Source organism: Melozone crissalis, unplaced genomic scaffold (genome assembly GCF_028551555.1).
Source record: "Melozone crissalis strain CALT ecotype California unplaced genomic scaffold, PUWL_Pcris_2 ptg000042l_1, whole genome shotgun sequence".
Lineage (NCBI taxonomy): Eukaryota > Metazoa > Chordata > Aves > Passeriformes > Passerellidae > Melozone > Melozone crissalis.
The window spans coordinates 48,756,916-48,783,677 of NW_026535820.1; the positions used below are offsets into that span (position 1 = coordinate 48,756,916).

At 34.0% G+C, this 26,762-nt stretch overlaps 1 protein-coding gene across 3 annotated transcripts in view; it reads right to left on the reverse strand.

Moving 5' to 3' along the window:
* CDH10 (cadherin 10) overlaps positions 1-26,762 on the reverse strand; it is a 93,810-nt gene that overhangs the window by 17,148 nt on the left and 49,900 nt on the right. For all 3 annotated transcript variants that reach the window (XM_054284562.1, XM_054284561.1, XM_054284563.1), the window contains exons 3-6: positions 15,942-16,236; positions 5,991-6,110; positions 5,225-5,392; positions 18-205 (exon numbers count right to left, since the gene is read on the reverse strand). In XM_054284562.1, coding sequence (XP_054140537.1) covers positions 18-205; positions 5,225-5,392; positions 5,991-6,110; positions 15,942-16,236 — 771 coding nt within the window. The remainder of the gene's footprint in view (positions 1-17; positions 206-5,224; positions 5,393-5,990; positions 6,111-15,941; positions 16,237-26,762) is intronic.

Here is a 26,762-nt window from a genome sequence, read left to right on the forward strand (position 1 = left end):
ATGCTGTTAACAGACACCTTTCGCACAGTGATGACGCCTTCCTGTGTGTCCTTCTGTGTCACAATATCAAACATATCAGTCCCATCACCATCTATAATTCTGTACTCCACTTCTGCATTTTTTCCAGTGTCTGCATCTGTGGCTTTAACGCTGCCAATGGCTGTCCCAACTGGGGAGGACTCGGGGATGCGGAGATGGACGGTACCTGTCAAAGAGACAAAGAGCCATTCAGGACCCCCACAAGCTGGAACACATGCATGAAGTAACACTGTGTGACACAATAGCTGGTAACACAATTTTGTGTATTTTTTTGTTCTAGAGAACTTGCCATTTAATACTGAGGCAATGGAGAAAATACGAGGCAGAGAACTATCCAGAGAAAAGTTTTGTATAGAAGACTGAAAACAAAATTGTTGAAAAAACATTCATAGAAAATAGGGTTGAGAAAGATCTTTATCCTATCTCAGAGAAGAATCAACTATATCTGCACTCTTCTTGCCTTTCTTTTCCTTGTAAGTTTCTTGTTCTCATTTTCCTTTCATTCCTGAAATATCATCTGGAAAGACTGCTGTGTGTTCTTGCTAAGTTTCACTCTTCTTTTTTACCCCTTAATATCTAAGGGCAATCTTTGAGATACATATTACATGTATTTTATCACGGAAACAATAACAAGAATAGAATTCCTTGATTTCACTGGCCAATTCTATGCAACAGACTGACATTTCAGCTTTCAAAATTAGATAGTAAGATATCATATTAAATAAATTTGAATAACACATTAATGCAGGGGGAGGTATTTTAAAAATCTACGAGCAGAAACTGTGCCTATACTTGTTGAAGCAGTTAATTCATACTGAAATAGGCTTATGAATATTACAATTCTTGGTTCGTGCTACTTTTCTTATCTCAGTTATATCCCTTTATGGTAGTGTCATACAGCTGATAAAATACATAGGAATAAAACTGTCATCATTCAGACATGCTGCAGAAAATTGAAATAAGTATCTTACCATGTATTTTAGCATTCCATGTCCTAGCCTTAGTGTGAAAACTGTAAATAAGCATTGAGGTATTTGATCCCATCTGTTGGAACATACGCTACAAAAACACGTGGGGGACATAATACGCTATGAAGAATTCTCAGAAAAAATATTTTAAAATTAATGCATCTCCAGTTGTCATTCCAAAGATGAAAGTGAATGCATCAAATCTCTCTTAGAAAACATTTTCTTCTATGGCTTTTGTTAAGTTTACCAAGATTTTCTGTTCTACTTAGACACTACCTAAGCTAAAGGAGTTAGAGGTATGCTTGAAATAACACAAAAATGGAAATGGCAAAGGGCAGCAACCACAACAGCAAACAGCTGGACAGGCTACACAAAAAGCAACACATAAATACATTGCCCAAATAACTAGTACAGAAAAGTCCATCAAGGGCATATTAGTTTTGTGCAATTAAGAAGAGTCATGGGGAGAGATTGGCATGGCTGTATGGGAAGGTCACTGGCAATGTAATTTTATCAAAACTCAGGAAAGCATGAGTCATTTGAGGATTACTGGTGTATTACAAGCCATCTACAGAGTGACACTTAGTACAAAAAAAACCCTATTATTTATTGGGTCATTAGAGATTTTTTTCTTCCTCCACAGAGTTAGAGTTATGTTTTTTCTGTTCTATTATGTTATTATGTTCCCATTTGACAGACTTAAAAAAGCAAAAATGCAAAAATTGAAAAATAGATGCACTTACATTTAATTTTCAATTAAACACTGAATGAAAAATATTGAAATATTTTAATTTATTTTCTTCATATAATTTTACTTAAGCATATTTTAACATGAAAGGGACATATAGCAGCAGTATGAATTCTTTATGGCCATGTACACCCCATTCTATTTGTATGTGTTTATTTTTGCTCAGTCACATTTTGATGTTCAATTGAGTATTTTATCCTGCATTTTCTCTAATATTTTCATTATCTTTCTCTAATATCTAAACCTGTAATACTTCACTAGTAGAGAATCTCTCTCTAATCATCTAATGGTAAAAAAAAGGCAAAAGAAAAATTATCCCCGGTTTAGTACTTCAGCAGTACCATAGGAGACTGTGGCGAAAGACTTTTTTTATCCCCAATTAATATTTATATGTTATAATTATTTTTAAGAGGTGTCAACTACTCTCCACATTTTTTTTCAGCTCTTAAAACTATATCCCTATGCCTTCTGGACACTACTTTGACTCCCAGTGCAATACTCAAGTCATTCTTTAGTCTACAAAGTAGTAAGAGCTCATATCATGAGTTGCTAATAAGGTAGTGGAAACAGAGAGGGAAAATAACCAGAAACTTATCATCTAAAAGATAATTTTTAATCTAGCCTATCTATTTCTAGAAATCTCCACCATAGTATGAGACGCTTCATTTTATTCCTTTTGTCACTGAATACATTTAATGGACTAAGTATGGGATGCAGTGCAGCTTTGGACCCTGTATCAGAATACAAAGTACACCACAGTAGATTCATCCTGGCAAAACTCTGCTGTCAATCTGATTTCTTCCTTCTCAAGGAAAGCAGTTTACTCTTTGCATTTACTCCAGTGAATGATGTCCTTTCATTTGTCTGTCAGGAAAAGAAATGGGAGGATCGAGGAAAGGAATACTTTTCCATAGACTAAGGAGAGCAGAAATCAGCTTGAGGATTACAGTCTACGCACGTGGGATTGCAAATACTTCAGTCAGTCATAAAGAATGAAAAACCAATCTCATTTTTCCATTTACCCTTCTTCCCATTCACTCTTGAATAGGCATATAATGTAAGGGCAAATATTATAAATTACCACAGGCTATAGTCTCACAGGATACATGGGTGCCATAATTCAGGTGCACTGAGTTTCACTGAGTCTCAGGCTTCTAAGTCCATAAATCACATTTTCCGTTTATCACTGGTCAACACCATCTCCTTACTTCTGAGAACACCTGGAAGTATTATAGTTGAAACAAAGATCCAATGTCTGAGCTCTTTGAAGACCTTTCTGTAGCACCTTGAAAAAGTTCTCAATCTCATCACCACTGTTATCTATGTGGGTTTTAGTATATTTTTAAGAAGAGAAAAGTATTCTGAAGAATCCTTGTTTCATAATGCAAACAACAGAGGAATTAGGGGTTCTTCTATATTTATGTTTTTAGAATGTATAATTCAATAAATTATGTCAAATTTTCCCCAATTTTAATATGAGTTTCTTGTGGGAGACATATAAGCTGATATTAAACATTTTATTGAAACATATAGTTGTAATATGCAGAGTCCTGTGGAAACATAATGGGAATTCTAATACTTAGCCTGATAATTTATAAATCTGATATGAATATTATTGTTTCATTAACCTAATACATCTGAGTTTTTTTATTATTGGAATAGAATAAGAATAATTTAACTTAATCAGTTTCAATTCCAGCAGTCTCACTGAACTCTGTTAGAATCATGAATCATTATAATGTCCACTTCCATTTTGAGGCTAAATATATATATTTTTAAAGTTAATAGCTATTTTTACTTTCATATATTTAGTAAAATATGTCATCCTTATAAATGTTTTAGTTTTCATCTCCAATGAAACATGCATTTATATCTAACAAAGAAAGTGGCAGAGACAAAGTAGAGAGAAAAATCAAACAAAAACAACAAAAGCCCATGAAAGCAAAGTTAAGTTTCTTTAAAGCAAATGACACATCTGATTTAAACTGACATTAAAGAAAAATGCAGAGATGCTACATCAAATCCTTCTCTATCTCAAATATTAAGTTGGAATCCCAGATAAGTCATGTTAAAATGGTCTGGAAAGTTGATTCCATCATTCTAACTTCTAATTTACCACACTGTTCAAGAAACAAGAAAAAAGACAAAAAGTATAAATATGCACTTTTGGAGCTTCTGTGCTGTCTTAACTTATTTTTTTTCCTGTAAGGCTTTGAACATGACACATCTTTGAATATTCTTCTCCAGTGTGTCCAGAGAAGAGTACTACAGCACTCCTGTCCTACACAACAATGGAAATACCATAATCTTCTATATACATATTGAAACAATAAAAATAATTTTTAGAAATTATGGGAAAATGAAAAAAAATTTTAAAAATAATTAATTATAAATAAAGTATAATGTAACAATAAATCCTGTTCAGAATATGACCTTTTTAGAAATGCACAAGTTCTTCTTACTCAATGGTGTATGACTATTTTTTTTTTAAGTGTGAATATGAAATTACATGCTGATAAACATCTTAGCTGAACGCATATATATTAACTTCAATATTAAATTGAACATAATTATGTACTCCAGTTCTGCCATAAGGAGCATAATTTGAAGCTGATTCTGTTATTTTGATCAAGAAGAGTGCATCAGTAACTACTGGATTGAGTAGAATTATACAGAGTGTATAAAATGTGTGGTGAGGATACTCTAAATCCTTTACATACTAAGTAAATCTAAAGCATCGCGCAAATACTGCAACTTCAATTAATGCAAAAGGCTTCAAATGTATTTAAAATGCTTAACTGTTACAAGTTCAATGCTGCATAGTTTAATATTTTCATATCAGACAGAGACTGAAAATATTTTTACGTTTTGGTTTGAGGAGACAAAGTCTTGACAGTGGTAGTATCAAAAAGCAAAAAGCATTACAAAACCTTCACTAAAGCTGTAAAAAACAAAAAAAAGTTAAATTTAATTTGCTTCAATTTGGGAAATTTTGTATATTGTTTTGTAGCTCTATAGCTGAAAAGTACATATCTGTCTGATTCCCTTTGAGTAATTTCTTTTTCACATTCTTCATGATTAAATATTTAAGCAGATACCTCAATTCAAATATTTCTGCATGTCTAGAATTACAACATGTTTTGTTCTCCAGTGGAAGAGCATGTAGGATTTAAGCAATAGGTAAGGAAAGAGCAAAAACATTGCTCTAATGCTCTTACAAGTCCACCTACTATTGCTGCCCATATTCCTGGGAGGAATTCCAGGTTTACTGCAGTTATATTTCATCATGTAACTGTTTCTTAACAAAAAAAAAAAAAAGCTTTAACATTTAATATACTGCTTTAATAATAATAATCAGCACATAAGCCTTTTGTTTATGTGTGCCTCATAATCTAGATTTACTCTAAATTAAACCAGATGGTGACTGCTTAACTCTTCCAGCAAAAGTCAACTATTAAATGCAGCTTACTCTGGGGGAAGCGAGGTGGATTGTCGTTGACATCAGTCAGGGTGATGTTCACCGTGGTGGTCCCTGATAATCCACCCATCTGGCCTCCCATGTCCTTTGCCTGGATAACCACTTGGTACTGCTCCCTGTTTTCTCTGTTCATGTTCGGCAACGCCGTCCTGATGATCCCTAAAAGAAATAAATTGGAAAACAGAATTGCTAATAATGTATTTGTTGCTTATCTTTTTTATATTAGTCTTGAAATAATTCTCTAAAATATTCATTTAATGTTTCAAAGAAAAAATTTCTGTCCATAAGTTTTATAGTAGTCTTATAATTAGAGTAGTCTTTAGTACAGGCTGTGTCTTGGTTGAGTACTTGTTCTACATCACAGGTACTTTTCCAGTTTCATGCTAAAAATGCTTCAAGATATTTGTGCCAAAGGTTTAGGAGAAATACCATCTTTTATTAATCTAAGTAGAATCATTAAGAAAAAAAAGAACAATATTTTCTAAGGAAAAAAAAACCTTATGCCTGCCTTTATCAGAAATATTGTTTAAATCTTAAGCAGTAAATAGTCCCATTGTGAAATTACTTATACTTCATAATTTCAGGTGTCTTGAGTTTTTATATGTATTATAAAAGTTATAAATAATGAGAAAAAGCAAGAAATGCTCTTTCATCTCAATTAGTTTTTAATTACATTTTTTATGCGATCTAAGGTCTTTTAAATGAAAGGAAAAGTTTAAAGTTTATCGTAAATGAAAATAATGAAAATATTCATTACCTGTTTCTGGTTCCACAGAGAAATATGGCTGCCCTTGAAGTATGCTGTAAATTATTCTGGCACTGTTTCCATATGAAGGGTCATCAGCATCAGTAGCTGTAACTTGGACCACAGAAGTACCTGAAACATCCAAAGTCAACTTAGTTGCATATGACACTACACAGAGGTGTCAGAACATCAATTTCCATTCCAACAGACACCAAAGAAAATGTCAGCTAATACTAATTGGATTTTCCAAATATATTTGTGATCTTCTAGTCAACATTAGGTACATTCTTCCTTATTCCGGGTCTCCTTCTACATAAATTGAAAATAAACTTCCATCATCCCAAGTGAGATTAAGATTTAATTAGAAAACATAAACAATAGCTGTGTCTGAGCTGAAGTCTTATCCTTACCTAGCTACAATAATTTCATGTATGCACATCCTCTTTGCAGAAGACACTTTTTTACTCGGAAAAAATACCTTTATTGGGGCTTGGGGTGTTTTGTGGTTTGTTTTCTTTTTCTTTTCTTTTGTTCAATGATATGAGGATGATATGAAACGACACATGCAGGAACATGACAGAAAAAGATGATTAAACAGGTCATTGGAACTTGTGAAAAACAAGGCATCAGTTCTCCCTGTTTTTTAAGTGTTACTATAGATAGATATTACCAGAAGAAACACTGTCATATGAACTTTGAAATCTGCTGATTATTTAGATTACAGAAAATTTCTTAACCTTATAGACCTTTCCTAAATTTTAGTAGAATATACCAATCCTTTAAAACATGAAATGTTTGCCGTTACCACTGTTGGACAGTTTTTCCACAATCAAAATATTTTCTACATCCTGTTCAACTCTTCCATCACAGAAATAAAGTATGAACAAGGATCCCCTCTACTGTGCATCCATAAAGTGCAGACACAATTTTAAGTATAAAGGAAAGAACTGAGAAAAAAAAAGGAAAAACAATCATCACAAGCACATGACTGGCTAGCCATGGGCTAATCTGAGGATCAGAAGACTTCAAAACTTTTTTCTTCTTTTATACCAATTCCTTCAAAATTCTTTTCCTCAGAAAATATGAAAAAAGACACCTGTAAGTCCAGGACCCTTGGCACAATTATTTATTCCATCACATTATCTGCATGGTCTGTCTATACTACATAGTTATTCTAACATACATAGAAAAACAAGTAAAAGTAAATGCTATTTCTCCATTTATTTGGGATTTTATGACATGACAACAAACCTGCTTTTTATAAGTAAATTGTTCAATCATAGCACCAATATCAAGGGAATAAGCCATGCGCCTAACTGTCGAAACAGAGATGAGTTTTCCGAAATATTCTGTTTTCAACTGCTAGAGAATAAAAATACTTGTTTCAGTGAGTCCCTAAAAGTACTGGATTCTCATAAAGAAGGCAAAATGGGCATATTGCTGGTTATATTATTCCTATTAAAATGGAGTGAATAATGAATTTACAGAGAAAAGACCCAAACACAAAATAAAATTTAAAATATAAAAAATGCTACACAAGTATAAAGAAATTAAGAGAAAATAACTTTCTATTGTATTAAAGATTGCTATGGTAATCATTCAGAATATGCTGATTCCAAAAATTGGAACATTTTTTAAAAAGTAAGAATGTGGGGATTGTAGGTGTGTTCTAAAAACTTTGTCTCTATGATTCACAAATGTTTTATGTCTTCAGCCACGCTGAACTCCATGTGTAGATATATGTCTATATAAGTGTTCTGCTAAAAGGTGAATAGGTCTTTCTGTTTAATAAATTTAAGTTCTGATGAGTGTTGTCTTGATTCTGAAATGCACTTTCGGACCATCCTACTACTATAGAGAAACTGCAGCGCTAGAATGTATACTTGCTCCTAAAGAATACCTCCCCTGAAAAAGCAGTTGTGTAAAAGTAGGATAACACAAACCATGTTCAGTAACTGAAGTGCTGCAAGTTAAAAAAAGGGCAAAAAAACCCCAAGCCACTGAGTACACCGACCAACACGGAATTGTGCAAGTAAAGTTTACAACTCCTCCATTTCATATCCATACCAACAGAGAACAGTCATAATCAAGACATCTGCCACAACAGCCTGATGTGTTAATCAGAAGCTTCTACATTGTAAATACATAAAAATAAACACTTTGTCTCTATTACATGTAAGTGAATAATTAATTTTTTCTAATTTTCACATTTCCCTAATTTGTGAAACTAAACGTATCTATTAATAGGTCAATTGTATGAGACTTTTGTTTTATTTTAGTTTAAAAATATAAGGAAAACCAATTTTGAAGAATAATTTGGAAGGAAACAAGAAAATGTTTAATAAATTTAAAATATATTTTAAACAATTCATTTTTTAAATGCAATACTATGTGTCTAACAGTTACTGCTATTAGGTGTCATAATGAATATATTAATTAATACTCTCAGTGCACATGCACATGAAACAGCAAATTACATCATCTATGCTTCTCTCCAGCTGGAATGAACATGGCTGCATATATACACCCCCCAAAAAAACCTGTCAGAAACTTCTGAAAACTGTAGATTTGTACCTATTCCCTTTAAATCTGTGGAAAGAGACTTGTGCTCCTTGATTTCATCGCTATCACACCATGCAATTGGTGGGTTATGTTCAGGACAATGTACACTCTATTACCCAAATGCAGTAAGGATGAACTTTACTATTTAATGTTACCTCATCTCTTTGGATTTTATGGGTCTGGTACCTGGGAGGAGAAGTGCAAGGGCACTACTACACTTCCAAGTGCCATTTAGGATGCAGAACTCCCCTGGCTACGAGAGGAAAATACATGTACTCCCCAGGCTTCCATAGGGGATCAGCAATTCCTGTAAAAACCTGACAGAAACCACATCAAGAAGTAAACAGGAGTAATGCCATCAGTGTATCAATTACATTCTGCACATCATCTGTCAAAGCACCAGCTGGTTTTGCTTCGCTTCAGTACACTGAAGACCACTGATGCTCAATAAAACAAATTTATTGTTTGTTCTGGTTGGAAACCTGGACCAGAAATCCAAAAGCATTGAAGATGATCACTTATGACAGGGCTTAAAAACTACAGTGTAGGTATCAGTTAATAATCATCACTTGGTCTAGATCTTGCTCTGTCTTTTACATAGTCACAGGTTGCTTCTGATGAAGCTGGTCTTTGACTTTCAAAATTTAAAGCCTAATCTGAACTCTATAGCAGTGCATAAAGGAGACAGTAATTACATACAGGAGAGATGGAGATGGACATTTTACAAGGGCATGTAGTGATAGGACAAGGGGGGATGGCTTCAAACTGAAAGAGACCAGGTTTAAATAAGATATAAAGAACAAATGCTTTACTGTGAGGGTGGTGAGGCACTGGAACAGGTTTCCCAGAGAAGCTTTAGCTGTCCCATCCTTGGCAGTGCTCAGTGCCCGGTTGGATGGGGTTCTGAGCAATGAGGTCAGCAGGTGACATCCCTGCCATGGCAGGAGGGTTGGAACTAGAAGATCTTTAAGGTCCCTTCCAACTCAAACCATTCTATGAATCTATGAATAAGGCACCATCTATGTTATTAATAACACACCAGTGAATTCTGTTATTTTCTTCTGGCATAACTGCCTATTTTACATACCATGAATTAGAATTCAACAGTGGTAAACTTGGCCCAGAAACAAACAGTCTTTTGGCAGATTATTGTAGCTCTCAGAAGGCATATTTTAACATAACTTTAATTGTAGTATTTGACTTTCCCTAGAGTCTAGGACTATAACAGTAATTAATATATTTGGCCCTCCTGCTGTTTTCTGCAAGCATCTTCAAACACAATGCAAGTATTAATGACTTTGACCTCACAATTCATTTATGATGCATACATATTAGATAAAAATCACAGGAAATATCTAGGAAAAGGAATTCACAAAATATCCACTGTAGAGCTGGATTGTAAGCTTAGGTTTTGTTTTCTTTACTCCCAGCTGAGTTATGTGATACTTAACTAGAGTAAGTACCCTCTATAGTAAATTATCCATACAAATAGCAAGCCAAATTAATAGAAATTTTCTGCTGTTTTTAGTGGAAAAGACAGGAAATAATGACACCTATTTTCCCCAGAAATAATGACACATGTTTTCCTCTGAAATAATCTATTTTAAGCTGCAGAATACCGAAAAGAACTGAAAAGGGCTACACGTTCAGAGAACTCAATGTCAGAAAGATCTTTGACTACAAGATAGTCCTGTAAATTAGAAAACAATAAGTTGCCAACAAGCACAGGAGTGGATAATTTCAATTCTTTTAGGATGCTCTTTTTAAGGAAAAATGTTTTAGCTTGGTGAGTTTTTGTTTTGTTTTTGTTTTTTTAATTTTTTGTTTTATCTCCTAATGGCAGGATTTGTGTGCAGAGTGAAATAAAACTCTGCAAAAAAATAAAAAAAAATCCTGATTTGAGTTTTTGAAATGTCCTAAGTCAGAAGATGCAAAAGTGTTTGTTGACAGAACTTTGTATGAAAAAAAAAAAAAAAGATTTTGAAATATCTTTCTTGGTAGGAAACCAGAAAGAGGTGTTGTAAGATGAATTCCATGGCAGAAAGGACTAAGCATTGGGAACTGGTGAATAGCACTAATGAGGGAGTATAGAAGAAGCTAGGGTAAAATGTTAAGCAGCTCTAACTGCTGTCTAAAGAGAAAGAAAAACATATAACAAGAGGTAGAGATGACAGACCAACAGGGCAACCTGTACATCACATGTAAACCCAGAAGGAGGTTACATCTTCTGAATATCATATATTGATATCCCTAATTTAGAAGCAGAAAAGTTACAAAGATGCAATAAGGATAGGGAATGATTATATAAGCTGGGAAGATATATAAATCTATAAAAAGCGGTCTAAAGAGAAAGTTCTGAAAACTTTTCTAAAATACACTAATAGGCAAATTCCACAGGAAAATCCATCTAGAGGAAAATAGACTATCTGCAGTTCTGAAAAGAAATCTCCAAATGAGCAGAAAGAGATAGGTAAAAAATATGATGGACAGAGCAGAAGACTGTCATCAAAACCGTAAGAATATTCTGGGTCACAAACTCTGAAAGTAAGGAAAGGAAAAAGTGAAAGAAGATAAAAATCCAGTAATCAGTACAAAGACTTCAGGAGAATAAGTTGTCTTCTCGGATATCGACCCAGCTGTGAGATCCTGAAGCTGGCCCATTTATGTCTGCCTTTTCAATGTTTAATAAGCAACAAAAGAAAGATGAACAAGACAACAAAGAATTTATGGGCCTTTGTAAAACACTCTATTTGATAATAGAAATAGCCATATCCTCCGGCGTCTGTCTGGTTAGTACCACAGCCGGAGGAAGAAATCAAAACTGCTCTTGTGGTCTGAAAGAGGCTGGTGTATGGCTACATCAGGACTTGATAAGGTTTATGGATGGAGGCATATGGAGTAGATAAAGACTCAATAGTGCTTTTCTGACTTTCTGATCACCTTATCTTTCCGTCTAGTACAGGAAACTTCAGGATGGAGCAAACCCTGCTCTCCAAGGGTGCACACATTTCAATCACTCCAAGGTTTTGTTATATAAGCATTTCATTCTTTTCTTTGCATGATGTGATACCATGTTTCTCTTCTTTCTGGTATCCAGATAAGTGCATACAAGGTTCATATGAACACCTCACCATTGTAGCTGCTTTACAGAAATAGAAAACACAGTGGCAAAACTGCAGAATAGCTGACTTTTTGGGGTTTTTTTTGACGCTTCTTAAAGTAGAGATAAGATTAAGGCAATTTTAAACATTGATATTCAGTACCAGGACAGAGAATGCAGTCACCAGGTGATGGCCAAGGATCTGACAACACAGTCACAGCACAACATAAATACAAGGCACAGGTACAAGTTTAAGTTAGTAGTCATATTAAAGACTGATACGGATTTTATGTACAAAAAAGAAAAAAAAAGAGTAAATATTTATTATCTATAAACATTGCTTGTGTGATGACTATACATATAAAAGACTATGTTTACTTCCACAGGAATTGGAAACAATGAACAAAGACAATTGTTCCAGTGTTCTGTCCTCCAATAGGAGGCATGACATCTGATCTCTATCTGCACCATCCATGTGCGCAAGGTCCACTTTCATCTTTGATAGTGAAAGTGTAATGTATTTTATTTTTCTTTTCACCCCATTTTACTATACTGTACAATCCTACTTTTATACATAAGGAACCTTCTCGGTGTAGTTGTTTTGAATAAACTAGTATCTTAAAAAACATTGTTTGGGTAGGTTTATGTGTCTGTCTAGTGGTCCAGCCTTTACACCTGATTGATAGTAAGCTATTGAACTTAGATGTACCAATAGTAGCAGGAGTGCAAGTCATCCTATAAGAATATATATGTATTTTTGGTGGATAATGCTGTCATGGAATCATAAATTATACTGGACTATATATGGAAAGGACCCATAAGGATCACAAGTCCAACTTCTAATGCTTCTCATAGGACTACCTAAAACTCAACCATATGACTAAGAGAAGCATTCAAGACACACTGACACTTTTCTGGAGAGCCTGCTCCAGTGACTGACCAATCTCTCGATGAAGATCCTTTTCCTAATGTCTAATTGGAGCTTCCCTTGCCACAGTTCCATTCCATTTTCTTGTGTCCTATTGCAAATCAGCAGAGAGGGGAGATCAGCACCTCCCCTGCAAGGGCACCTGTGACAGTGAGGTAGCTGTGGAACAGGTGCACCTGCAGGACTGGGCAGGAGCTTGTCACCATTCTCCCCTATCCCTGAAGTCATGGCATTCACCCAAGTGGAACAGAGGGAAGATAGGGAATCCTTCACATGGGATTCTGTCTGCTTGGCAGGTCGGACACAGGAAAGGCAGGGTGTGGTTCCAGCAATATCGCTCTTTCTCAGACTCCCAATATGTAGCATAGTGCCACACCATGTTGACTATGTTGGGCTAGATAATGAAAATATTACAGTCCTGAGAGTACCACACTTTCTGTAGAACCATATAACTCACCTCTATTCAGGTAAGGGCCATAGTAATTTAGCTTTGTAATTTCTCTTTCTGGGACCTATCACTGTGAAAATATTATTATCATAAACTCCTCTTAACGTTTGCAGACATTTATAGAAAAAAATAACTGTTTCTACTTTCTCACAGAAGTGAGTACTACAGGGGACATTCAACAGAATGTGCAATTACATCCAAGACTGCAATTTCTATCTGCATGCCTTACATCAAGCCTGACAGTTTCTTAGCCCATGGTCAACAGTACTGGCCAAGTAATGGGCTGTTCACAATACCATAACTAAAACAAAAAAGTCCAGAGAGAAAAAATAGAGAAATGTCAGAATTTCTTCCTGTTTTCCTTTGAATGAGGAAGTGAAATTGTAATAAAAAATGTAATTGCTCCTTTTTTCATAAATTTCTCATGTATGTTGCAGTACTAAAAATTCTTGAATTGTATGATGCCAGAAAAAATACTCATTAAAAAATATTTTGTAATAATGATGTGATAATATATTATTGTTGTACCAAAATGTGAAGAATTTTAACATAATGACTTCACAATTTCTGATTAGTTCTATTTTCCCCGGAAGTGTTATGCAGCTTATTCTTTTAGAAGATTTCCCTTATTCTTTTAGAAGATTCTTCCCTTAGCCTTCAGTTTTACGATTACTGAGTAGATTTTTTTTTAAGTTGGAGAATTAAATTAGTGTTATGAAGAAATGAATACTTTATAAATCAACTTTGATGAATACTTTATAAAATCACACCATTCTCTTATGGACTACAGATGAATATAAACCTCCAGGGAGCAGACATAAAGCTAAAAGTAATAAAGCTCAAAGAAATGTTGCCTATCAGGTAGACAGTCAGTCACTCTAGCAGCTGAATGACTGCATTTATAAAATCCAGGAACATGATAGATTTGAACTGAGTTATAATTCTCCTAATTATTATAATTTTATTGACAAAATGAAGTCCATTTTTTTCAGCACAGCTATTTATTTAAGATTCAAGGTTAACACACTGTACACCCAAGTTGGTGTGTTTGTTGCTCTTTATTTTTCTATAAATTATTGTTTTCTAAATATTTTTCTTATCATGTTATCTCATTTTTTGTTGTTTTAATGCTGATATTTTGCAGTTTCCAAATTTTATGATCTATGTACATCTGTACAGATACACTGGAACCTTGCAATCTGAATACTGCAGAAGCATTGAAATAATGCTGTGAATGTTTGAGAACACTTAAAGAAAAAATGTTATTTATGGAATTGAGACTGATGAAATGAAGAAACAATAGCTTATAAGTTAGTATTATATAATAACATCATATTTAATGAAAACAATGATTAATTTTATTATATCTTTCCAATCATGTTTTAAACAATTCATTTGGAATTTACAGAAAGAACATGAGAAATAAAGTTGAAACTCTGAGACATACTTTTTCAGCCGTCCTGTAATCTAGCCAAATGCTTCTCTAGAATATGCTCCAGAAATGTTCTTTCAGGATGCACTTTCAAGATGCTCTGCCGAAAGCTGTATATGTTTATGGAAATTTAGAAAACTGACCAGTACATTAGTAAATTGGTATCACACTTTGTTAGATTTTGGAACAGTAAAGGTGGAATCTTTTTCAGTTCTTCTCTTTATTTGGGCTGATTTAATGAGATTTCAGTACAGGCCTACACAATCATCTGTCAGATTTCTTTAACTTTCTTTATAAATTTAATTTTCTTTTACAATAAAAACCACTTGCTGAATGCTGGAATTGTAAAAACTGATTGAATCACAAACTGAAAGCAGATTGAAATATTAAGAACAAAAAGATATTAGTATTATGCTTCCATACATTGCTGCACAGATTTGCTGAGGGTATTCTCTCTCAATAACTATGTATTTTTTTTTCCTCTTTTAGCATTTTCCAAGGTCCTGGAAGTTAAATACTAAATTATCAATACCTATATATTTAAAGCATCTTAAAAACTTATCATCTCAACAGGCTAATTTAGTCATGTAAAATACCTGTTTGACCTATTCAGGCAGTGGAGGTGATTCAAATGGTGATAATAGCCTGAAATTACATTGAATGCATTGTTTGTTTTCTGAATTTTTAGAACTTAATATTATACTAGCTAAATTTATACAATTAATTAATTTATATTATATTTTAAAAGAAACATAATATATTTTTAAGTTTTTAAAAATTATTCTTAATGAACTGTATGCACTAATATCAATAATAGGTCATATTCCAAAATGTTATTGGTTATAAAATTCACCAGCTGGCATGATCCAGGCCACAACTTTGTAGTTAAGATAGGAACTGAAAATACATGGCAAAGAGAAGAAAGATCAAGTCAAACAGCTGTTTAACATTCATGAAGGTGTCATTCGTGGATGGAGTTAAGGAAGTGAAAGCACAAGAGGATTTGTCTATACAGTAAAAAAGTGAAAGAAAAGAAAATAAAGAGGGTGTCTACCTTCAGACAGTGCATGAGTCAATATATAATTCTCCTCACCCACAGAGGGAGTGGAGACAGCTCTCCATTCAGTGCTTATCACCACTGGGAACTTCCAGTGAAAATGAAAGAAAAAAAATTGAGCCTTCAACAGGCTAATTTAGTCATCTTATTCTAACAGTTCTTCAGGAGGAGGATGATTCACCATTCACCTACCATCTACAATATTTATATTCCAAAAAACTGTAAAGCCAATAATTTGGATATTCCAAGTAGAAACAGATCTTAGATCATAAAAATCTGGTTCTGAATGCCATTTCAGTATTTGAACAAATATGTCAAAATGAAAAAAAAAAAACTTATCAGGTAGAATTCTGCACATGACTGACTTTTGAAAAGATGGGGAAATAATTTGTCAAGTAAGAGAAAAGGCATTTGTACCTCAGTACAGAGAACTCACCTACTACTGACATCTCAGGAACACTAGCAGTGTAAACTTCTTCTGGAAATGTTGGTTCATTGTCATTGATGTCATGGATCTTGATGACAAACTCAGACTCAGGTTCCACTGGTCTCAAAGTTCTTCTATTGATAGCTTGGGCACGCAGGGTATAAAAGGCTTTCTCTTCCCTGTCAATTCTCCGAGTTGCATGAATATCTCCCGTTTTCTCATCAATTATAAAAAGAGTGCCAGCCCCATCTCCTGACAAAATGTATTTGAGGGATCCATCTCCTTTATCCTGGTCAGAATGCAGCTGAAATGGAAGAAGACAGTACTTTGTTTAGAAGCAATGAAAAGAATGGTTGTTTTTAAATATCAATATTATATTTTAAGTAATTCTGTATGCCACATATGTGGTTGATATCATTAAGAAAGTATTTTTTATTCACCACTGACTGACAGCCAGTTTCTTAACTTAGTTCTAAGAATCTTTCAACTTGGCTGTTCTGGAAGATTTTACTTTTGCAGCAACACCTGTTCTCTGCTAAGAAACCTCTGCACCACATTCTTAAAGAAGATTTTTATGTTAATACTGACCTTTTCTTTCCTTGAAGAGATCCTATTAAAAATTCACAACTGCTGTGCTAGTTGTAAATTCACTAAGCAGATAAAGAACATGGCTAAATACAAGACAATTAAGGAAAACAGAACCACTGGTTTAATGAAATAATATATTTTTAAAAATTTCATTTCATATTATTTATATGAAATTTCATAAATAATATAAATTTCATTTTTATTATTTATACTCCTCCCAAATTGGGGAACATTTAATTTTAAGTCATTTTCACTTGCACTTTGTCAACTACTCTAAATAGACTAAAGGAAAAACACCCAAATTTATTAAGCATTCATTGTTGATTTAACACTCATTATTTAAGTTGTATAAAACTTAACTTCACATACATAACTTGCAGTCCTGACTGCCTTTATATGGAAAATTATTTAACTATGCTTTGTTGTTCAGCAAACAAGCGTGGATGATGGCTCATTTGATCTTTTGGATATATTTAGCATAATTTCTCTAAACATCTTGTTGGAAAGGTCCTTCCAATCTCATTAATTCCATAATTAACTGAAAGAATCTGGCACTCGGATTTATTTTCACCATGAAATATATTCTTTTTAGTAAACTTAGTTTTGAGTTCAGCAGAAGGATCAAATAAAATAGAAGCTCTTATTACAAAACTGAAGTGCAAATACTTTTTTTTTGAAATCACACTCAAAAAATAGCAAAATATTCCAGTTTAAGAACTGGTGCATTTTTTCCCTTCTAAAAACAGTTATTTGCACACATAATTACAGCACTGATTAAATCCACAGGAAGATTATATTTAGTCATGTGAAGAGTTTTTGTTAATTTAAGCCTCCATTTCAGATAATGAAAAATGTTATACATGTAGCATAGTGTAAATACCCCCCTTGCTTTGCAGCCATGAAAATATTTCTCTTTTTCATCTGTGATGCCCTCATGTTGTTTTCCATAGCAACTGTTTCAAGTATTAGAATAAAAAAATTTAATTATTGTGGTTTCGAATTTGTCTATCCTCGTCTTTTGTGCTGAAACCAAGCATACAGAGTGGACTGGTGGGATAAGCCAAAGTCAAACAGTAGACTTTTATATTATGAAAAATTTTCAAACACTGAATATTTCCCACAGATTTGATGTTGAGAAAAATTTTCAAACACTGAATATATCCCACAGACTTGATGTTGTGAAAAATTTTCAAACACTGAATACTTCCCACAGACTTGATATATGTGGAACAGACAGAACTCACCAGGCATCTTGGATCAAAGCCTTCATGGTAGAAATTTGAATACTATCATGTTCTGAACTTTGATTTTCTACATGAAAGTATTTAGACCCATTAAACTTGGCTTACACTACACACGTGCATGTTTACTTTACAAAGTATTTTCTTACTGTTTCTTTTCATTCTACAACAAATAAAAAATTATGAAACTCCACCAAACAGAAAGAGTAAGAAGGTAGATGTTAAGAAAAATCCTTTGCAAATAGACATTTTTCTTTCTTTTCCTTCTGTTTCTCTTAATGAGTTCAAACTGAAGGTTGCAAGCCATTCTCACACCTCTTTTGAGGAATGAATTTTTAAAGTGAGCTTTAATCTCTCCCCTGATGGCTCGCAAAAATTGTGACCTTTCATGCCTCCAATTAACCCTTTCACCCTTCTTTAATGGACTTGACAGCATCTTCCAAGCTGTGTTCCGTTTTAAAATGTCATCTAGTGTAAGCAGTTCTTGAGTGTTTTCTTCTTCATGTCTTCCTAGAATATAATTTCACTTTAAAAATATTTTGGTCCTAGGAACTCATTGCTGAAATATGTGGCCACTCTATGAAATATTTTCATACCAGAATGATGAAGAGCATGATAAGAGCATGCTCTTCCTTAGACCTGTGACAGAAATATAAAATAAGGTTCTGTTTGAGTGGGATCTTTAAATGGGCACATTGCAGTTTTCCCAGATGCTTTCCAAATCTAGGTCTGGTATTATTAATTCTCACAAAAGGTTAAAATAGTGTATTGGTGCTGCAGTGCCTGTCCTTGCACTCAGAAACCATTAAGCAGCCTGGCAAAATCCATTCTAATACATTATCTCGAGAACAAAATAACTCCATGCAAACAGTTCCCAGCAAGAGCGTCTGGCCAAACTTAACATACGGATGATGCATGTAAATTGTTTTGGAGAGTGATATTTAGCAAAACCATGCCAGGAACTTGTAAAACAATTTAGCAATCCCAATAATCATATTCTGGTGCCTTAAAATATTGCCTGGCACTTGAAGCCTGAACAGTATGGTGAAGAAAACTAAATCAGAAAACTAAGAAAATCCCTGCACTACAAAATATAAAGCTTTTGAACATTTATATTTAAATCCAATTTAGTGTGCAAAGATCTTTTAACACAGTTATTTGTCTAATATGTAAGGTACCATCATTATTGATTTCCCATTGCCTCTCCTGTAGCTATGTTTAAGCCTTAGTGAGGTGATTTAAAAATGTTTTTTATGCCCACAAAATCATTAACCTATTACCTCTGCCAAATTCAAACTTTCTACTTGTGTTTTTTTTTTTTTTTTTTTTGTTTGTGTGGTTTTGGGACTTTTTGTTGTCTGTTTTTCCCTACACATATATTAGCAAAAAGTCTGGAAACGGAGCTGAATATAGGACTTTGAGACAATCACATAAAGACTTCTAGGGAGCCAAGAACTGCACCTCACAGTAACATAAAAGGAATACAAACATACATAGTTAGAAGAACACTTTAAGCTATAACACTATGCTCACTAAAAAGATATTAATAATGCCTTTGGTTTGATAATCCAATTTAAATTATATGTATATACAGAGGAGTCCAGAGTTATGGTAAAAAAACTTCAAATTCAGAAAAACCTTTCAGGTCTTTTTGAATGATCAGGAAACACAAAGCTATAGATAAAATGAACAAGTCTTCCAGACATAATTCAAGGGGTGAAAATGTGTAATATAGTTAAACAACAAAAGATAATACCTCCCATTTTGCTTTTTCAGTTCTTAATTCAAACCAGATGTTACTAGAGGACTCAAGGTGACGAAAGTCTGCCCAAGGTGCTTCACAGCCCTGTGTGGTGAATCATTACCCAACTCTGAAATGCCTGAATACTTTGTCTATCAGTGCTGCAGAGTTTTTTCATTTTACTCAAATACTAAAAAAATATTCTGTGAAATATTTTTCTGCTACTTTTAGCATAAAGTGTTTCCTATAGCTATTTTAGCTAATGGGCATCTGTGATTCATGTCAGGCAAGCTGAGAAATGGAAAGACATCTGTTTCATTTAGCAATTTCATCGCACAAAATGATCGGCTGTGAAGATGTGGTTTTGTTTTCATATCTGTCACTGATATTTTGCAAACTCCTGAATTTCTTGCTGTTCTTCCACAGAAATACTTCCCTTTTCAGCTGCGCTGATGTATGTATTTTATGTGTATTTTTTCTCACTTCATAGGAAATCAGAATGTCAGTTGGTGTTATTTTATATAGCCCGGTTTCATTATACAGTAATTGCAATTACTATGATATTTTTGCCTCTCTTCTATCTAAATTGGTTGAGTAACATTTTTAATCCAGAAGGATTTCATATAAATAAAAAAGGAAGATCTTGTTAAATGGAAGATAATATTTACAGAGGGTCAGAAAATGGATTGTTATGTGAACACTTAAAAATGAAACTGAATTAGCAATCCAAGGCAGACACAAAAACCGGTTTTAAGAGAGGTTTACTTTTTATTCATTTGTGGGAAAAACACAGTTAATGAACATATTACATCTTTCTCTAGGGTAAATGCAACCATAAATAAAATGAGCTCATGAAAAGATGCCCCAATCAAATTCAGCTCAATAACTTTTTAGATCTGTATAAGATCTTTTTAAAAATACTTTCAGAAGACTTTAGTTGAACAACATAATAATTTTGCTTCAAAAATTACAACAGAGGAAATCCGTGTTAATTAACATCCAATGATTCAAATCAAACCTGTCCACACAGGATTTTTGGGATTTCTCCCCATCTTTCCTCATGAAATCCACACAATTCTGAAATGTCCCAAAATGAGTATAAAGTAGGTGGACTTTTTTTTCTAATAGCATACAAAGTGTTAATTCTATTTTAACCAAAAAGCAACAAGATGCTACAGTGAAAACCAAAAAGAAGATTGGGCTAGTAGATCTATTTTATCATACAGGCTACTTCTGGCATTCAAAATGATTTATGACAATGAGAGATAAAGACTTTAAGATTTGTAACACATATTTCTATTTGAATTTCTGATTCAGAACTCTCTCTATGATTTTTCACTTATTGGTATTCAAATAACTAGACACCAGATATGAGTGCATTAAGAAACCTCCCTCTATTTGGAAAAGTTACTGTAGGCATTAATGCAGTTCAAGTTATTTTTAATCCTCATTTAGTATTATAATGTATAGGACACCTTCCAAAACAGTTTAAAGTTTTTGCAGTCTTTGCAAACTGACAGGCTATTTTATTATTAACTCACTAAATGGACTCTTAATCTCTTACTTCATAGCAGTCATTTTTAATTATATACTGCAACATTTTTTTTTTCTACTTTCTTCGGCAGTGTGTCAATATTTCAATTTAATTCTAGTATCACAGGAACAATGAGACCTCAGTACACTCTTGAATTAGTCTATCTTTTAGATTTTATGCAAATAAGTCCAGAGCATCTCCTAATTCTGAGGATAAGTTTCAGGGCAAATTGTAACCTATTAGCTTTTTTGTTAGTAATTATATTAGCAATGTGAAGCCAGAATACACCATAGAAGCATTTGCCATTTCATTCATTGTTCTAGTGCACACTTAATATTAGCAACTTGACTGGATACTAAGTAGAATAAGAATGATTGTGTCTCTAAACATAATCACAACAGTGGGAATATTTGACATGAAGTCAGCAGAAAATAATTGATACAGAATTACCACAATGGAGATATTTATTTTAATCATCATGAACTGAACTATTAAATGATGCAGTTGTTTAACAGTAGCTGCATTTACTGTTAAAGATTTTCAGACCAGCTCATATCCTGTGTGGTATTCTCACAGTTGACAGATGCAACAGTCATGGCTTTCAGAAACATTTACTCACCAAAGAAGTTCACTTATTTCAATGTATCCAAAAGGTAACATTTTAAGCAACTCTTTTCAGTGATTCTGTAATTTGCACTAAGTTTTATTCAGACATGTCACACATTAAATTTTCTCACTCAGTTATACTGTCAGTTTGCCAGTACTGTGCTATTGTATATTATTTAAGAGGAGACAGGCAGAAAGGAAAAAGATTTTAAAAAAATGCTTTGTGAGACGGGGAAAGATAAGGGATGAGCACACTAAACTGGAAGTGTAACAAGTAACGTAAGATGAGGAGTACTCTGAAATTCTTTTGCAAGAAACGGAAATTAAAAACTCCAGCCTGCAATGCAGACTATTTTCAGACTCTTTTTACTTAACTTGATTCATTATCAAAAGGAAAGAGAAAAATATTTTCCACTATTTTTATTGATAAATTTCACAGTACTTCCTGGATGTTCAAAATATTTGTTTGCTCTTAACAATGTTTTAAAATGGTAAGACATAAATTTAAATTAATATACTTTTTTAGCATTTCTTTCCAGATCCCTGACTGAAATACCATCACGTAGATAGAATTATAATTTTCACAGATCCCTACAGTTTTCATTACTGATAGAATCTTGAAGATTCTCAATTTCCAGAAAATAACCATACAACAAACACATTTTTTCATCACTAGATTTGTATATTTTTCCTCTTATTGTAGATAATTTTAAAGGGAAGAGTCAAGCCTGGAGAAGGTAAATAGTCTTGTCACTGACAAAATATTCTAGGATTTCAGGTGAGAAAGGCTGGATTTTTTTTTTTTTAAGATACATCATATGAGCAGCAGCAAAAGGTCTTTCATAGATGCTCTAAGTCAATTTGCCAATACCCAATCTCCCTCCTCAAGCCAAGGTCTTTATCTGATGTTCAGAGAGTTAGAACAAGAAAGTTTCGGCTTCATTAGGTTGTCGTAGCTTCCACTCCAGAAGACACACAATCATTGAGCTAAGATGAGAGACTAATTGAATTTCATACACCAAGAAGTTCTTGCATAAGCCAATATGCATATTGTCTTCCAATTTTCATGTAATAAATAAAATCTGTACATTAGGTAAAGACAGAAAGAAGTGCCAGTAGACCTGAAGTGCCCTTATATCCTGGCACCTCCAATACATGGGTATGAGTAAGCAGAAGGGAATTCTTGTGTTAAAGAGAAAAAAGTCCTGTCCCATCACAGTTGTCCAGGTCCCCATTCATTAAAACACTGGACTGAACAAAGAAAAAATGTTTGGCTCTCCTCCTGCTGAAATTGATATGGCACCAGCCTACATTCCTACTTCTATGAGTAGTCTCTGTGCACTGTCCTGTAGTCACAGAATAAAAAAATATCTGGTAAGATTTTCTTCAGACTTGGCTGGAGGGTTTTTTTTTAACATCCATGGGTTTTATGTGCTATGTTTTTTGCCTGTTTTTTGCTTAAAAAAAAAAAAAAGGTACTAAATATTGTATAAAGGAATAAGTAGCTTCCAGAACAATCTCTCTATTCCACCAAGGAACAGCCTAGGAAGGCAAATATGCTAAGACAGCACACATTCTTCTTTGACTGAACTCACAGTAGCTTCATGTATTTTAAAACACAGGGGTTTGTCTGTGTCTGTTGAGGGCTTTTTAAAGGAAAAGTCACCACTTATTCCTATGCTCTCTGCATTAATCACAAAAGAGTGGTTGTAAGAACCAATTGTAGGTTTGGGGTTATTTATAAACAAGAATTATTTTACTATATATATGTTCATTTATATTTTTCTAAAGTAGCCTAGTTATTAACAAAATAACCATTGAAACAGTTAGTTTTTTATATCCTAATATATAATTTGCACTATACATATAAAGTATTGTATTTTTAAAAATAAAATAAAATTTAAAATGTTGATGCTTGTTTATTTTGTCTACTGCTGGAGGCCATTTAAAAACACGTTACACAATATTGTCTTTGGAAATATTGTCTTTGTTTCCATCTGAAATCATTGTAACATGTCAATTGGTAAGAGCTTTGAAGGTTTTCTACCATTATGGTATACGTTTTTTCTTTTCATTTATACTCTGTATTTATCACACAGAAATGAATAACAATGTCTGTTAACCCAGAAGTGGAAAATGTCAACTTAAGAGGAGACTGTATATAAAAATTAAGGAATAAAAGCTATTTTAATAATCTCCAAAACAGTGATGTCCACAATAATTGAGTATTATTGTTAAATTCAATCCCAAGGAAGGGAATAAAGAGAAGGAGAGAGCAGACATATGTTTTTATACATTTCAGGAGACTTCTGATGAGTCTGAATTGATACTATTTTTAATCACAGCAACTAAAACAATGAGAGATGAAGATGTCCTGTATCAATCCTGACCTCATATATACCATAGTGAAATCAGTGTGTCTATATACCCAGGAGAGAAATCTTATAACCCTAAACAGGTGGGTAAGGCATTAAATGATGATCAGTGATAGAAAAGAGATGGAATATGTATAAACTCTTAAATGCAACTCATATTTGTATTTTTCCATCAAGTTTGTCTCTTCTTTTAGTAAATTATGAAATCTGTTATTCTAGGGAACACTATTCTCAAGAAAAATTCTGTGTACATACCAGCTACTAAATAAAGAAGTTGTGATTTAAATCATTACATAAAATTACATTCCAAAATGATTTTTCCAGTGCTATCACCTTCATAGGACAAAAGTGTTTCCTGATGTTCAGAGGAACCTCTTGCTTTTTGGTTTGTGCCCATTGCCTCTGGTCCTGTCACAGCGCATCTCAGGAAAGAGCCTGGCTCTGTTCTCTTTGTCTCCTCCCCTCAGGTGTTTGTGTACATTGATAAGATCTCCCTGGGCCTTCTCCCCTCTGGTACAAAGAGCTGCTCTCTCTCAGCCTTTCCTCATATGTGAGATGCTCCAGTGCCTTAAGCATCCTTTGCTGTACTCTCTCCAGTGTGTCCATCTCTTGTTCTGGGATGCCTAGAACTGGACACGGCACTCCGGGCATGGCCTTCCCAGAGTTGAGCAGAGAGGAAGGATCTCCTCTCTTGGCCTGCTGTGAAGGTGAGGCCACTTCTATCTCTTTCTAGAGAGCCTCATCTACTTGTTCTTCTTGGTCGAGTGGCCAACAGCAAGCACCCATTATAATGTCACCTTTGCCTGTCCTGCCTTTAGTCCTAATCCATAAACTCCCCATTGGCTCCTCTCCCATCCCCAGGCAGAGGTTCATGAGCTCTAGCTGCTCTGTCACACACAGGGCAACTCCCTCTCTTTGTCTTCCCTTCCCATCCTTCCGAAAGAGTCTGTATCTGTCCATTTCAATGCTTCAGTCAAGCAAGTCATTCCACTAAATATCCATATTCCCAACAAAACCAGAGTACTGCAGCTGTATGCAGGCCTCTAACTCATTGTGTTTATTACACACGCCTCATGCTTTATCATACAGGCATTCAAGAGTGCAATCCTAGCATGCTAAGTTCCTGGAGACAGTTTGGGCATTTATCCACAATGGTTCCTTGTAGACACCTTGTAGGCACCCCAATTATGTAGGGAATTACAATCACATAATTAAATTTAATTGAATTTAATCATGTTTCTATTAATATTAGCTGTACTAGCTGTGTACATAGCTATAATTACAATTAATTACAAATTTTCTACCAAAGTAGCATATTTTATTCCACTATCAGAGTGCAAAGTACCAAAATAACCAGATTTGGGTGTAAATCTTGGCACAAATCATACGGAGAATTGCATGTTATGGTGTATACAAAAGGACAGCATCATCAGCCCCAGTGAACTCTATTCCTCAAATACTTTTACTGGGGACAAAAAGCCCATCGTGATCTTGAGTGATACAAATTAAGAACTGTATTCCATAGTAATTATTCTCCCTTGCAATGTTAATTGCTGGTTTCAAAAAATGTGTTCTGTGGACTACATCACTGATGAATTTTTTTTTTTAACTTCTGTGAACTCCGGTAATCAGCTGATAGGCCTAGCCAGTATTTCCATAAAGCTTCAATGACATTTGCTGACATTTGTAAGACATCAAAAGCACCCTTTACCTAATCTCCCTTTTCCTAATTACAAATAAAGCACACTATATGAGTTATGCTGCTGGTATTTCATTTTCTTTGTGTGGGGTTTTATGTTTTGTCTACAGAATAAAAGAAATCCTTTACATTCTCTTTTTTTCCCCAGAATTAGTTCATTTCCATGAAGCTTTAGCTCTTGCCTTGTGTATTATTTGCTCCTACTTTCTTCTTTCGATAGTAAAAAGAATTCTAAACTATCCCTAGAAAACTTAATTCTCTTTTATGATACAAAGACTTTTACATGGCACTTGAAATAGTATTCCTTATTCCTTTAATGACTTTGTTTTCTATAGCATGTCATTATCCTTTCCTAGGAAATACATCAATATTACTGAAATCTCTTCCATTATTCCTAAATGACAAGCCTTGATTAATCCTGTGCAGCTCTTTCCAGTGTCACAGCCATCAGCAGTCCTCCAGCTATTCCATTTATTTCACTTGGCTTTTCGTAGACAACATGCCACTCCTGACACATAGAGAATGGCCTGTCACATAACCTGACCTAACTAAATAGGTAATTAAGCAGTTTCCTCATATTCTAACTGTATTATTTATATAGCAGTCTCATTATCCTTTTTGAATGACCTAAGACATCCTGCTGATTGCTAGAGGTATTTCTGAGTCCTCTATGGCATCTTCAGTAGCAAAAATGTGTAAAAATGTGGCTGTATTTCTGCACAGTAGTTCTCATAAGGGACAGGTATTTTAAAAGTACAAGAGTGTTCTGTAAAAGATTTAAATTTTAAAAACTTATATAAATTAACAGAAGTTATGTTTTTTTCTGTCTCCTCATAGATGTATTTATTTTCTGTATGGCTGTAACCAAGTGGCCTCTCCTGAAGCTCATATATTCTACTTGCCTCATTAATTTTAGTTTTTACAAGTATTTTCACATCATTAAAACTTTTCTTAAATTTTAGTAACATGGCTTGGAACACTGCCTTATTCCATCTTTCCAGTTTCCTTTCTCAAAATGGATTTTCATGACATTTCGTTAAATTCCT